The following is a 15,342-nucleotide window of genomic DNA, read 5'->3' on the forward strand; positions in this document are numbered from 1 at the left end:
GAATAAAATAAAGTTCACTATCAGTAACATAGCAACCAAACAGCTGTATAAACTCATCATGCTAGCTCACGCAGTACGAGTTATTGTAACTGACTGTAAAAACTCAGCACAACGAAAATAAACTCCACCTAAACTTGGTTTATATCTGACCCAGATAGACTGCAGGTCATAACTTCTTACCTGAAGTTCAGTTCACCTGACACTCGGACCGGCAGCCGCCTCGGGTCTCTCCTCCTGCCTCACCTTCCCTCATCCACCTGTTGCCTCTGTGGAAGCTCCGCCATAGCCACCACCTCTCATTGTTCATGCCATTACAAAAAAAAAAAAAAAAAGTCATCAGCCCACCATGCAAACGTCCAATGGCTAGTCCAGCTATGTTAACTTGTTAATCTTTCGCAGAAAAAATGTTTTCTGCGGTGCCGTCTTTCGTGCTTGGCTCTCCTACCTTTGCTAACATGATGCGCATAGTGCGGAAGCCGGTGCTGCATTCACTTACCCTCGGATATCTGAGCTTCACTGTGAAACCATAATCGTACATTTGATATTTCATTAAATTTTATTGTTTTAGCTTCGGGGTGGCACCTGGGGTGGCCAGTCTGGTTGGAGGGGTGGCCTGTGCCCCCCCCAGGCCACCCCGCTGGACACACCACTGCTTTTCAAAATAAACTGAATGACGTGAAAGAGTGTTTACGGATGAGTATGGGCTCAAATTGTGGTCATAAATATGTTGTACTTGTAAAAAAGATTTGTATGTGTAAAAAAGATTTGTGTGTGGACTTAGCCAAGAAGTACATGTGAAACTCGAACAGGCAATCTTCCGATTACAAGGCGAACTCCCAACTCTTGAACCACGACCGCCCCACAAATAAATAACAAAATATTTATGACCACAATTTGAGCCCATAGATGAGAGCAAAAAAGAGCCGCCAGGTGCTAAAAATAAACCTTAGACTCAAACGTTAGAACAGGCCTTTCCCCGCAGCACGCTGTTGAATAAATACTCACGAAGAAAACGGCAGCCGTTACAACTTATGTATCGTTTCATGCATTGGTTAAAACACTCACTCTATTTATAGAGTTGCTAATTGTTTTTCATTATTGCAGGCCAACCAGCCTATGCAATGGATGGCACAAATCCTGACTGGGTTCCAATGCTACATATGGGGCACTATGAAATCCCTGCTTCAAACTACACGCTACATAGCATACCACTATGCCAATCAGATTAGTTCTTCCATGTGAGGGTGAAGAGGTGACCCTTTTGGATAAGATAGTGAAGGTTTCTGCGTTTTGGTGAATGAGTGAGTGGTAGTAAAACCAGGGGAAAATGCTCTTGTTAAATACTCTTAAAAGTCTTGTGCTGTGTATGTACTTATAAGTTTTCAAAAGAGACAGGAAATTACAGAACGCTAATAGTGCGTGATATTATTTAAATGTTGTCATGATTTTATGTGAACATTTTGTCATTTGTAAACTATACATTGATTCTACATTGTAACTGATGTGATATTCTACAAAGTGGTTTTAATTAAAAGGCAAAAATAATTTTGTTTCTTTATTCAACTTTTTGAACAGTGTTACTTAGTAAGCACATATACAGTAAATGCAAATTATTTACATGGCAATGCGCTTCAGACACAAATGTAGACCCCCTAAATAAAACATTATGGGTTATTCAGAACAGAACTATGCTTGGAGAAATTCTTGCTTTTCAAGGCACTCAAAGCGCTTTACAATACCACTATTCATTCACTCTCACATTCACACACTGGTGGAGGCAGCTACAGTTGTAGCCACAGCTGCCCTGGGGCAGACTGACAGAAGCGAGGCTGCCCCTCTGGCCAACACCAGTAGGCGGTAGGGTAAAGTGTCTTGCCCAAGGACACAACGACCCGGACAGAGAGCCCACGGATCGAACCGGCGACCTTCCGGTTACAGATGCGATTCCCAACCCCCTGAGCCACAGTCGCGTTATTTATATTTCTTCATACATTTCTTCATACATTCTTATATTGTGCAGTGTTGGGTAAGTTAGTTTAAAATAGTAACTTAGTTACATTACTAGTTACTTCTCTCAAAAGTAACTCAGTTACTTCAAGTTACTCGTTACTTTCAAAGTAACTAGTTACTAGGGAAAGTAACTTTGGTTTTACTCAGAATTTTCTTGTTAATGTGTTGCTTCCATAACTTTGCCAGTCTTCTAGCTTGCTTACTTGCCACAAGTGCACTGTGCCACCTACCAATAGAAAGAAAAAGATAATGTGCATATTTCCACGAGAGAAATCCCACGCCTGGACCGTCATTGACTGCTGCCATGATTCTAGCCTACATCACAGCGTCATGTGCGCCTTTTACATCCAACACAAAATCTGCAGTCGTGGTGCTTTCGATTGTACTCAGAACTCGGAAATTCTGCCTTCTGAATAGGAAGATGTAGGCAACACCAGACTGCAGATGAGCTGCATACAGGGCTGGACTGGGACAAAAAAATCGTCCTGGGCATTTTGACTAGAGACTGGCCCACCATTATAGGAAAAATCATAAAGCCTTTGAATGAAAACAAACGCTGTTGTTATAGTGATGTACACTGTTTTGATGGTATATATGCATCAATCTATCAATCGTTTGTTGTAAGATTCAGATAATTATTTTTTAAAAGCTAGACATTTTAAATGAGAATAAGAAAGAAAAGTATTTCTTTGTGCCCACCTCTCCCTGTTAATGCCCTACCTGGCCCACCTGGCAACACTTTGCTAGACCCGCCCCTGCACAGTTACCAGCTGTCAGCTACCTAAAAAAGGATCCTGGGGTTATTTGTCTCTCAGAAACAGTTCATAACTTCCCTTCAACTCATTCATGTCACCTAAAAGGTTAACCTGTTTCTCCATCACCTGTTCAGCTCTGATGATCCAGTAAGGACATCTCCTGGTTTCATCTTCATGTTTCCCTCTCACCAGATAACCAAACCATATCATGACCAGCAGCTTTTTTGCAGCTGTGGCTCCAGCAAACATCAGCTGATACTAGAAATTAATATTAAATAAATTCTAACAATAGCTGATCAAGCTTAAACGTGCTGCTGTTGTTTAGCGCAACATCCGCTGGTTTCCTCTTTCGGCGCAAAGTGAGCGATAAACTCCGTGATAGCCACCACACGAAGTAACGAGTAACGACCCTATCTAAATCCCAGTAACAAGTAATGCGTTCCTAGTTTTGGCATAATAACTAGTTACCGTGCTCGTTACCACAATAATAACGTAGTTACTGTAACGCGTTACTTAATAACGTGTTAGTCCCAACACTGATATTGTGTATTTTGTTGTATAGTTATTTTATTTTCAACTTTAATTTATATATTTTATCTTATTCTTTCCCAGTTTAATTTACCCTTCATTCTAATTTGTGTTGTACAGTTATTTCCTTTTTAACCTTAATTTATATTTTATTCCTTCCTAGTTAAATTTACCCTTTTTAATTTTTCATATTTATTTCCTATCTTATTCATAGCCTTTTCCTTTTTTGTTTTCCTTAGGTCACGAGCAGTTGTCCAAGCATTTCACTACATATCGTACTGTGTATGACTGTGTACGTGACAAATAAAATTTGAATTTGAATTTGATTTGAATTTAGCAGGTGGAATTTTTCTTTTCTGAGGATGGCTTCTTTTACCTGTCACTACAGATGGTCTGTTTGTGTTTTGATTGAGAGCCTTTTTCGGGGCAGCTGAAGAGAAGTCTGTCTTATGGCCAACCTCTGACTGTATCATGGTCATATTGCCCAGCAAAACCCAGTATGCGTATGCAGGTTCATCTGTAACCGTCCTTGTGCCACGGATCAACACTGTTGCTTCTACATTAAACAGAAGAGGGGTGACATGGCTGCAGGCATCCGCGACTCCGGGCACACAGGTGCAGTGGGCGGTTTCAACCTTCCCTGTGATGCTCACAATGACCCATGCCTGCAATGCTGGTTCATTCAGTGCCGTGCACCTGAAACACACACAAAGTTAATTTAAAGACAATACATGTAATTTTAAAAAAATCTTTTTATGTATTTGTTAAGAAATATATTCTAAAACACTTCTTCAGTAAAGACTCAGAGAAGAGAAACACACAGAACTTCTTGCTAGCAAGGGCAGCCTCCAGACTGAGAGACTCGCGCTGAGAAACTGCCCCGGTCTTTTATTTATACTTCAGTGGGTGCTTGTGTGTGTGTGTGTGTGTGTGTGTGTGTGGGGTCAGAGTGTGACCCCATAAAGACTTCCCTAAACCTGCTGGTCTCGAAGTCCAGCAGTTCATCAAACCAAAAGGCACTTAGACTAAAACAGATATAGCTACGTTAATCCTACCGTAAAACAATAAGACAAGGTACGACCTCTCCCATGCTCCTAGGATGTGGGGGTGAACACCCTAGAATGTTACAGACCTCCTAGGATGAGACATTCTTTCAATATGCCACCAACCATATACTTCTACACACAAATAATTACATGCAGCATTCTACCATATGCAAACTTATATCATTAAAAGATTATACTGACTACTAAGTACAATTTTCCTATTAACAGTATCCATCTATAGAATGTTGCATGTTATATTCTAAATCTGCCTGTTTTGTTTTTGTTTTTTTAATCTGCCAGCAAAAAATGAACCTAAATTATGTAATGCAAGGATGTAATCACTTTCAAGAGGGAGAAAGCATAAAGTTCGACTTTAAGTGACAAATATGAATCACTTAATATGATAAGGAGATTCTGCAGGTCATTAATCAATGTATAAAACAAAAAAAGAATGTATTTTAGTGACACAGGACATAAACACGGAAGCAAGATGTATAATTAGGATTATTTATAATAAATATGAATTAATGATTGCAATTTCTTTAACCATAGAGAATGACTAAATGCTTCAGGACAATGTCACATCAATGCACTGAACTCACTATGTTATCCATCTAACAGAGCCTCCACATGTTCTCACTGTAATTTCCCCCTCATTAATGAATTGATGCTTGCACTAATCTGAAAATACGGGGGAAATTAAATGCATTTTACTTGCAGTACTCAAGCTGACTTACCTTTGTTTGAATGACGGCGTATTGACTAAATCCTCCTTCTCTGGTGCTGTTTTGTAGCAGTGTATACACCTGAGACTGTCACCTGTCTGTCTGTCCTGCACTTTCTCTCTGTTTCTTTCTCTCTGATTGTGGAATAAAAGTATGAACATGTATTTATAAGTTACACTTGTGTTTGAATCCTGCAGCTTATCACACATTTGATTTCCATGTGTGACAACAGCAAGTGTCCCGAGTGAGGACAGACTGAGGGACCCACTGCTGCACATCATCTGTGAGGCTTTGCACCCCTGATGATCCACCAGGACAAACTCAGCAGTGTGTGAGGAAGAGGAGGAGGAAGAGCCCGCAGCAGCTGACAGATGAAGAGAATAGACAGACTGTTCCCTGTTTGTGAAGGACTGCTAGAAAAGTTTAAACTAACTGTCTGTCCTGAATCAATCTTATTAGGCAATGTTCCCATAATTTTATCATTCAAGTGTTTTCAGTGTGGGAGAAAGTACTCAGGGCTCTGAATTGGGATACAGCCTGCTTGCTTTGATTCGTGGCCTGCCATGTACAGATCATTAAAAAAGCTGATGTATAAAATCACATATAAAAGCAAGTGGAAACCTACAACAGCGCAAGTTATTAGTAAGTTACTACATCTTTCTTCAAAAATAGATAAACAGACCAAATTTATTCTCCACATGAGATGGTATTATAGTCCGTGTGCAGATGGGTGACTGCACTCCAGAGGAGATCCTACCTTTTATACAAACTGCTGTATACATTCTTTATTGTGCTGGTCTGTAAAATCTATATAAAACACAAACCTGACTTCAGTCTTTCTTTCCCTGCTTTGTCTCAGTCTGGCGTGAACAAGCAGATGCAATCAAGTTTTAATTCACTGCACAGTCTCAGTGTTTCTGGCCACCATCCATTAAGCTGTGCTTGCATGAAGCTCACCATGTTTATTAACCGAGGCGATTGATTGAGAGATCATTTATTTCAAGCATATACGTACATACATACAAAATAGAGCATATATACGAAAAGGAAAATACTGTCCTGTAGTACAACCAGTGTTCAAAAAGCAGTGGGAAGAAGTAACACACGTGTTACCACCGCCTTCACATATTCATAGCTCAGTCATGTAATTGTGCAGCTGCTTCCAAATGTTGTATAACCATGAGAATTTATTACATTGGACTGCATGAAAACCATACCTTTATACATTGATTTAAATTTCTGAATATATTTGTCTTGTCAATTAATTTTAAATTTAAATGTAAAAATTCTTTTCAATAAAGACACTAATGTGTTTGTCTTATAGAGGTTTAAGTTGCAGAGAAATGCCGTTACTGTTTGTTCAACTATTGCAGGACAACCACTGTTTAAGTGAAAAGATAAATGTTATGACATTAAATTTTAATGCACATGTGGTAAAACATATTTTTGTTGTAAATCTACACCAACTACCGAGTGAAAGGGTTTTCTGTACTCATTCATGTGCTTTCTATTATTTTATGCATCGCCTTTCTATGGCCACATAAGCCTCTAATTATGGAGGTTTTTAATCCAAGTTTTTACCCATTATAATTATTTAATTACCCTTTTCAGTAAATGAATCATTTAAAGTCCAGTTTGTTTCTCAGTTTCGTGTATCTGGTTTAGTCACACATGTGGAAATGTTCTTGCGTCTCTCATTATTTTTGTAATAATCAGGAAGTGCAGATTACTGTCACCATTTCCTCTGTCTGATGTGAATCTGCAGTTTATCACCGGAAGGTTTCTCTCGCTGTTTGAGCTGTTTTTTTTCTTTTTAAGTAAAAGGACACATACATTACACAATTTGATGACCACAGTTGAGTCCATGTTGATTTTTAAATGCACCTCATGTTGTTTGAAGATTGAAGGATTCCAGCGATTACTATTTTCATTGTTGACAGTTAGTTTCCTGATCAGTTGAGCTTTGTTTTGTGTTTAACTTAATAAACAATGACAAAAAAATGCTCGAAACCAAAGCCTCTGTAATGTTCTCCAGCCGTCTAAAACCCAAAAATATTCCCTTTGCTGTAATCTGTGGAAAATCACATATCTGACAAACTATCAAATGTTCTGTTCATCAGAACAGCTGATTTAATTTCTGTTAATTACCATGTATTATTAGACTAATCAGCATCTCTAACACAAATATGATGTTCCTTAGAAACAGGAATGATGGTTACTGTATCGGTTGTCGGAGAATGTAACTTTCCCTTATGTTCTTTGATGGAGTCTCTGTGGTCAGGTATCTTAGTATAACCCTGAATTGTTGAGCCATCTGGGTTTGGTATGTCGGCGGATATCACCCCATATGCCTTTCCATCTTCACAGACTAATGGACCACCAGCGTCTCCCTGGAAGTATTCAGTATTTACACAGTATTTAGTGATTGCTTTGGAAGAGAATTTCCGTTGTTGACCAAAGTTTTTTTCTCGATGTTAGTGTACAAAAATACACTTACCTGACCAGGTTCTCTCTCACCCTCAGAGCAGTACATGTTTGTGTTAGCACACAGCTCATTGTCAGTCAGGGTCACATTTACTTCCAGGAGTTTGACAGACATATATTTGCTGTTTTCTGTGCTTCCCCAACCAGAAATGACACATGCTTTTGGCAGAGATCCATCATCACGGTCAGCAAGAGCGATGGGTTTCACTTTGTCGTTCAACTTTGCCTTGGTGCTCAACTTAAGGAAGAGAGAGAGAAAACCCTTTAAAAGATATTAGCACTGTTAACTACAGTCTGTTTTAGTGCTGTATTCAGTTGGGCTCAATTTCAGTAAATCGAAGAGGGAAAAAAGTAAAATAAAAATCAGTATGTACAGGATTTCAGTACAACTTGAATGAACAGAGCAACAGCCAAAAAAAAGAGAAAAAAATTTGGAGATTCTGAAAAAAAGACTAAATTAGAGCAATATGGTGAACTTCAAAAGTACAATCATATTTGTTATATATATACATACCTTAAGAAGCATCATATCATTTTTAATATTAACTGGATCGTAGCCTTTCATTGGAAATGCATTTCTCCCAGGCACATTAACATGCTGTACACCATTCTGATCATGATAATTATGAAGTCCCAGAAAAACTTTGTAGGACCTAAAAAAAAAAAAAAAAAAAAGTGTATTATTTGTTTGATAAAAATAATGACTTTTTGGTCTTGTGTTCACAAGATAAAATATTTTTGGGTCATTTTATCTAATAACCATGAAGCTGCATAAAAACAGATTTCCTCCTCTCAATATGTGACTTGACTTTAATCTTGAGATTACAGATTCCACAGGAGGCCCCTAAACACTAAACAGGTAAAAAAACAAAAAAAAAACATAACAGTGTGTTAAACTCACTCGGCTTGGCAGTGTGTAGCAGTCATCACAAAATCCTCATTGAGAAGGAAGCCAGCACAGTGGGCTCTTTGACCACCTGCGCTGTTCATCTGCAAAAGCACCATGTAAGGTCTGCTGTGAGGCACAGCCTCGTGACCTCCAATGATCGCATGGCCTGAGACAAAAGTGAAATAAAGTATATACATACAAAATCAAATGTGTGCGTAAAATATGTAAAGATCTTTACCTTGTTGATGAAAGCTCAGTACCAGTGTCAGTAATGTCAGTTTATAGTAAATAATCATGGTGCGATCACAGTCGAGAGTTCAGCTGAGATACTGAAGAGAAATAATAATCTCTGATCATTTTCACCCTGAAATGTTTCCTATATATTTGTGCTATTTGCATACGCATGCTCAGTGATGTGGCTTTGAACCACATTCTTAAGGAAGGTAAATATCGCCTTACTATTTTACATGAAAAATGTCTAAAAATATGATCCTGTGAACTCATTAACGTCACTCCTAAGTCCATTGAGTTTGCACCAAATTGTTTTTATGGTAAATTAAATTTCATTTTAAACAATAAAATGTTAAAATGAATTTAAATTCAGTTTAAATTCCAGGATTCAATAAAGCATCACCATCTGACAAATTAAAGCTTTAATTAATTTTGATAATATTTTGACTCTTGCGGGATTCCAACTAATGTGTGCTGTCATGAGCACCTTTCTCTATAGCGACCAGAAAAACAGTTTACATGTAAAAACAAAGAGAGTAAATCACACCTCATAAACAAGTACAAAGAAATTCAGGAAGATCTTGATGCACGTGACGGGACCGAACTGAACTGGAAACAGACAAACAGAATCAAAAATGACAAAGACGATGAACTGGAGGAAACTCAGGACTTAAATACTCAGGATGATGATGATGATTATAAACAAAGGTCAGGAGAAAAAAGGAGAGCCTGTATTAAGCTTCAAGCCCACAAAAGGCCAGAACATCTAATAATAACAATTAATGGAAATAATGTGTCCCTCTCAGTGACTGTGAGGACTGCTGCTGGCTGAATGACTGTGATTGTTTACACCTGTGTTTGCCGAGTGTCTCGGACAATTTGCGGTTTGATTGTTATTTATACTCATTTTAGGGTTTTTATTACTGTATTCTTCTTTTTTTATTTTATTTTATTTTTTTTTACTGATTATTACACTACAGAATACAATAATCAATCAAGAATATTTTGTTTCAGCCTGTGTGTTTCTGTAGATACTTTGAGAAATCACAATGAAATCTTCTTGAATTTTAAATCTTCAATAAGGCAGAGACAGCAATAAGACTGAGAATTGCAAATACAGGAGAGAGAGAGTCGACATTACCGCTGACGGCCAACAGAGAAGAGAGCGTGCAGTAATGCAGAGAGTAGGCAAAGGACAGGAGAAAGAAGGGAAAACCTGTGTCAAGGATCAATGTCGTTTGCAGAGGTCAGAAAAGAAAAAAGCGAGAACCTCTATGCCTTTACTTTTTCACTTTTACTTAAATAAAGTATAATAAGTACTTCTACTTTTACTGTAGTATTTTTTAACACTAGTATCTGTACTTTTTCTTAAGTACAGAATGTCTGTACATGTTAACTCGCCCAGTGTCTGTCTTCAACATTCCTGTGGTGTAGAGAGATAACTTAGATAACTAATGGTGCTCAGCTCAGCCAACGTATTGACAGTTAACCACGTCACACAGTGAACAAGCCTTTTAATCATTTTGTTGTTATTATATTGAAATCTTTACTAAAAGCAACAAACTCGGCTGATTTCAGAATGCTTATGTCAATGTAGAAAAAACAATGAGACTTAGCATTTTTAGCAGATACAGTTTTGACTTGCTATACTGCCACGAAGAGAGCATGGGAACCTTTTGATTAGAGTGCACCCAGCTGCTGCTGACTACGATAAACCCTCGACCTCTGATATAATTTCTCTTTGTGGTTCCTTATCTTCTCTTGCATGTCACTACAGGGAGTGCAGAATTATTAGGCAAGTTGTATTTTTGAGGAATAACTTTATTATTGAACAACAACCATGTTGTCAATGAATCCAAAAAACTCATTAATATCAAAGCTGAATGTTTTTGGAAGTAGTTTTTAGTTTGTTTTTAGTTTTAGCTATTTTAGGGGGATATCTGTGTGTGCAGGTGACTATTACTGTGCATAATTATTAGGCAACTTAACAAAAAACAAATATATACCCATTTCAATTATTTATTTTTACCAGTGAAACCAATATAACATCTCCACATTCACAAATATACATTTCTGACATTCAAAAACAAAACAAAAACAAATCAGCGACCAATATAGCCACCTTTCTTTGCAAGGACACTCAAAAGCCTGCCATCCATGGATTCTGTCAGTGTTTTGATCTGTTCACCATCAACATTGCGTGCAGCAGCAACCACAGCCTCCCAGACACTGTTCAGAGAGGTGTACTGTTTTCCCTCCTTGTAAATCTCACATTTGATGATGGACCACAGGTTCTCAATGGGGTTCAGATCAGGTGAACAAGGAGGCCATGTCATTAGTTTTTCTTCTTTTATACCCTTTCTTGCCAGCCACGCTGTGGAGTACTTGGACGCGTGTGATGGAGCATTGTCCTGCATGAAAATCATGTTTTTCTTGAAGGATGCAGACTTCTTCCTGTACCACTGCTTGAAGAAGGTGTCTTCCAGAAACTGGCAGTAGGACTGGGAGTTGAGCTTGACTCCATCCTCAACCCGAAAAGGCCCCACAAGCTCATCTTTGATGATACCAGCCCAAACCAGTACTCCACCTCCACCTTGCTGGCGTCTGAGTCGGACTGGAGCTCTCTGCCCTTTACCAATCCAGCCACGGGCCCATCCATCTGGCCCATCAAGACTCACTCTCATTTCATCAGTCCATAAAACCTTAGAAAAACCAGTCTTGAGATATTTCTTGGCCCAGTCTTGATGTTTCAGCTTGTGTGTCTTGTTCAGTGGTGGTCGTCTTTCAGCCTTTCTTACCTTGGCCATGTCTCTGAGTATTGCACACCTTGTGCTTTTGGGCACTCCAGTGATGTTGCAGCTCTGAAATATGGCCAAACTGGTGGCAAGTGGCATCTTGGCAGCTGCACGCTTGACTTTTCTCAGTTCATGGGCAGTTATTTGGCGCCTTGGTTTTTCCACATGCTTCTTGCGACCCTGTTGACTATTTTGAATGAAACGCTTGATTGTTCGATGATCACGCTTCAGAAGCTTTGCAATTTTGAGACTGCTGCATCCCTCTGCAAGATATCTCACTATTTTTGACTTTTCTGAGCCTGTCAAGTCCTTCTTTTGACCCATTTTGCCAAAGGAAAGGACGTTGCCTAATAATTATGCACACCTGATATAGGGTGTTGATGTCATTAGACCACACCCCTTCTCATTACAGAGATGCACATCCCCTAATATGCTTAATTGGTAGTAGGCTTTTGAGCCTATACAGCTTGGAGTAAGACAAGATGCATGAAGAGGATGATGTGGACAAAATACTCATTTACCTAATAATTCTGCACTCCCTGTAGTGTACTCGAGCCAGCTTCAGTGAAGCACCTCTGCAAACATCCCTGCACTGAAGAGCATAACACCAGGAAGCCTTTGTTACACTGATCCACTGTTTATCACAGCAGTTTTACAGAAAACCATGTCTTCTGTAGATATTTGTAAAAATATTACATTCCCACTAAACACTGGACGTCGGGTAGACGTGCAGATCATGTCTGTCTTGAGTCTGTTGGTCTCAAAACTTGAACTTTGGACTGAATAATATTTTTGGACGTCATGTGGACATCTATGACAGGTGCAGGAAATGTACATGATTAATACATTTGTTTATTTACAAACATTGATTGATTGGTTGGTAATTTATTTCAACATGTGAACAATATACAAGTACATTTAGAAAAGAAAAGAAGAGAGAAAAAAAAAATACTATACAAATTACATACAAAAAACCCCCCAAAAAAAAAAACCCCGTTCTGATTAATTTACATGTTGAAAGGGAGTGGGAAGAAGTAAACACTTATTTAATCCCACCCCTTTGCCATAAATTATCAGTTAATATTTAGTCAGCTTCCTTACTGATATAATTTGTAATAAAAATAGTGAACAGATTTCTGATATACTATATACTATAATATCACATCATGAGTTTTTTGTTTGTTTGTTTGTTTTTAAATAGAGACATTCACTTAATTTAAATATTTTCCTTTAACATTAACATTGTTGTTATCAATATGATATATATGAATACAGATATTTATAAACAAACCTGATTTATTATGTGTTAGCCTGCTGAGCACTCTGCACACCTCCACACATAACTGTTTCTGTCCTCCACCCTCTGGAAACACGGGACTACAGAGCCTCTAGAAGCAGTATAAAATCAACATCTATAATGAGTTGGAGTTTGACTCTGAAAAGACGTGAACAATGACCATATTTGGACTATAAATAGCCCGTGCACGGAGGCCCTAATGATGTCAACGCTAGAAGTTTAATAGGCGATGAAATAAAGATGACATCTATGTCGGCTCATGGTTGGATGACCAAATTGTGGACCTAGTTTGGATGTCCAGAATTGGTTAGGGCCTTTGCACAAAAAGAAGTGCTCATTAGTCCATCTGGAGTCATATATGTCAGCCTGTACAGAATTTCCATAACCTGTATGGACTTTTTCATCTATTTTTATTACTTTTGGATTATTATAAATTTTTGGGGGCTCTATGTGTGTGTGTGTGTGTGTGTGTGTGTGTGTGTGTGTGTGTGTGTGTGTGTGAATCTGAGTCGCAACAGAAATGATCAGAAATGACAGAGTCAGATTGTGCAAAGTACGTGACTGAAGCAAGGAATTTATTTATATCGCACTTTCAGAACAACTCCCAGCTGAAGACAAAGTGCTGTACACTTGACCTGCCAAAAATGATACATTGAATAAGTAAAAAAAATTAAGATAAAGGTTTCTTTTTAGACAATATGAGATAAAACAACGTTAGAGGATCTTATTTTCTCATTAGATTGAAGAATCTCTTTAATACATATGAAGACGGAACAATAATGACATATAATATTAAATCTACTGAACAAAATTCAGATTTCAGACGTCTGCAGATATGAAATCAGTTGTAAAGGTAACATTTAAAAAACAAAGCCCCAGAACTATCCAAAAACTGTAGAAAGTAATGGAACAAGAGATTATTAATTTAATTGTTAGTAAACCTGAGAATCAATGCTTTATTTTAGATTATAGATTTTTTCTTAATTTTGCATTAAGACGTGGTACTTCTTAGATTGTTCTCATTTCTGCAACTTCCACATTAACTGACTAATCAGCAGGTCTAATACAAACATGATGCTGTGTTTCAGTGGATTCAGGAATTTTAGTGAATCTAATGATGTCTGGGCCACCTGAGTGTGGAGTAACTGCACTGGATATCACACCGTATGCCTTTCCATCTTCACAGACCAATGGACCACCAGCATCTCCCTGGAAGTAAATATTCAGCATGTGAAGCAGTGATGCTTCAAAAGTGAGTTAACTGAACGAAGTCAGTTCACTTTATTTTATAAAGATGTACGTACCTCGCTTGGACCAGTGTCTCCCTGAGAGCAGTAGAAGTTTTCCATGGTGCACTCCTTATTGTCAATCAGTGTTATGCTAGTTTCCATAAGTTTGGGAGACATATATTTATTATTCTTGTCTGTTCGTCCCCAGCCAGAGAGTATACATGATTTTGGCAAAGTACCATCATCATGACTCGCCAGAGGAATAGGCTTCACATTCTCACTGAACTTTGCCTTGGAGCTCAACTGGAGGAAAAACAAACAAATAAAATAAAATTAAAAATGTAAACTGAACTTTTTTTTCAAACTCGAATTCAAGGGAGCATCTAAAAATAATAATGTGGGACTCAATATTTTCATTATATTGTACTTTCTGTGCAGGTATACTCTTACCTTCAGAAGCATTACATCATTTTTTAAAGAGGTTTGGTTGAAGTGTTTATGTGGAAATGGTTGTTCCGCAGATATGCGCTGTATTTCGCTATTACTATTCACATTGTGAACTCCTAGTAAGGCAGTGTAAGACCTGAAATGACACAAAATTATGCCAAAAAAATCATCTAAGAATACAATGATTAGTGTTTCTGTGAGAATGTAGAACTCGTGCACCTACAGAGACTATTTATTCATGCATTTAAATTTTCAGTGCATCAGTCTAGAAAAACATCATAGAAGAACATGAAGTTACTTAAACTCACTCGGCTTGGCAGTGTGCAGCAGTCATCACAAAATCCTCATTCAGAAGGAAGCCAGCACAGTGGGCTCTTTGACCATCTAACATGTGCCTCTGCAAAAGCACCATGTATGGTCTGCTATGTGGCACAGCCTCATGGCCTCCAAGGATTGTATAAACTGGAAATATACATACATAATTTGCTATATTATCATTATATTCAGTAAAGTAAAACTGCAGAAAATGTAACTTACCATGACGATCAAGGGTCAGCACAAATATCAGTGTTGCCAGGTTACAGTGGATGAACATGATAGGTTCCCAGTGATAGGTCTGAAAAGAAGTGACACACATCTGCTGTGAAGCTGCAATATGTTTGTGCGATATGCACACGTGTGGTTTTTCACAACATGCTGATTATGATCAGAAAAAGAGAAACTGTGGAGTGAACTGAAACATCAACACACACGACAAACTGAAGTTCTACATTCTCACAGAAACACTAATCATTGTATTCTTAGATGATTTTTTTGGCATAATTTTGTGTCATTTCAGGTCTTAAAAAAAAAGAGTGATTCTGACCTCAAGTCTAAACTTTAACCAATATCAAGGAGCTGAGACTG

The 15,342-nt window shown here is 38.1% G+C and overlaps 2 protein-coding genes across 2 annotated transcripts; both read right to left on the reverse strand.

The window, feature by feature from the left end:
- Window positions 1–6,042: 6,042 nt before the first annotated feature.
- On the reverse strand, window positions 6,043–9,940 carry LOC113016733 (granzyme B(G,H)-like). The gene is made up of 5 exons (XM_026159798.2): window positions 8,676–9,940; window positions 8,450–8,603; window positions 8,063–8,201; window positions 7,562–7,786; window positions 6,043–7,454 (listed from the first exon to the last, which is right to left on the reverse strand). The coding sequence occupies exons 1-5, from the start codon at window positions 8,731–8,733 to the stop codon at window positions 7,227–7,229; spliced, it is 804 nt and encodes a 267-aa protein (XP_026015583.2). The 5' UTR covers window positions 8,734–9,940; the 3' UTR covers window positions 6,043–7,226.
- A 3,374-nt stretch (window positions 9,941–13,314) lies between these two features.
- LOC113016531 (granzyme G-like) lies at window positions 13,315–15,099 on the reverse strand. Its single transcript, XM_080297323.1, has 5 exons — window positions 14,974–15,099; window positions 14,745–14,898; window positions 14,440–14,572; window positions 14,065–14,292; window positions 13,315–13,969 (listed from the first exon to the last, which is right to left on the reverse strand). The coding sequence occupies exons 1-5, from the start codon at window positions 15,071–15,073 to the stop codon at window positions 13,808–13,810; spliced, it is 777 nt and encodes a 258-aa protein (XP_080153449.1). The 5' UTR covers window positions 15,074–15,099; the 3' UTR covers window positions 13,315–13,807.
- Between the last annotated feature and the right edge of the window lie 243 nt (window positions 15,100–15,342).

This window comes from Astatotilapia calliptera, chromosome 23 (assembly GCF_964374335.1).
Source record: "Astatotilapia calliptera chromosome 23, fAstCal68.1, whole genome shotgun sequence".
NCBI lineage: Eukaryota > Metazoa > Chordata > Actinopteri > Cichliformes > Cichlidae > Astatotilapia > Astatotilapia calliptera.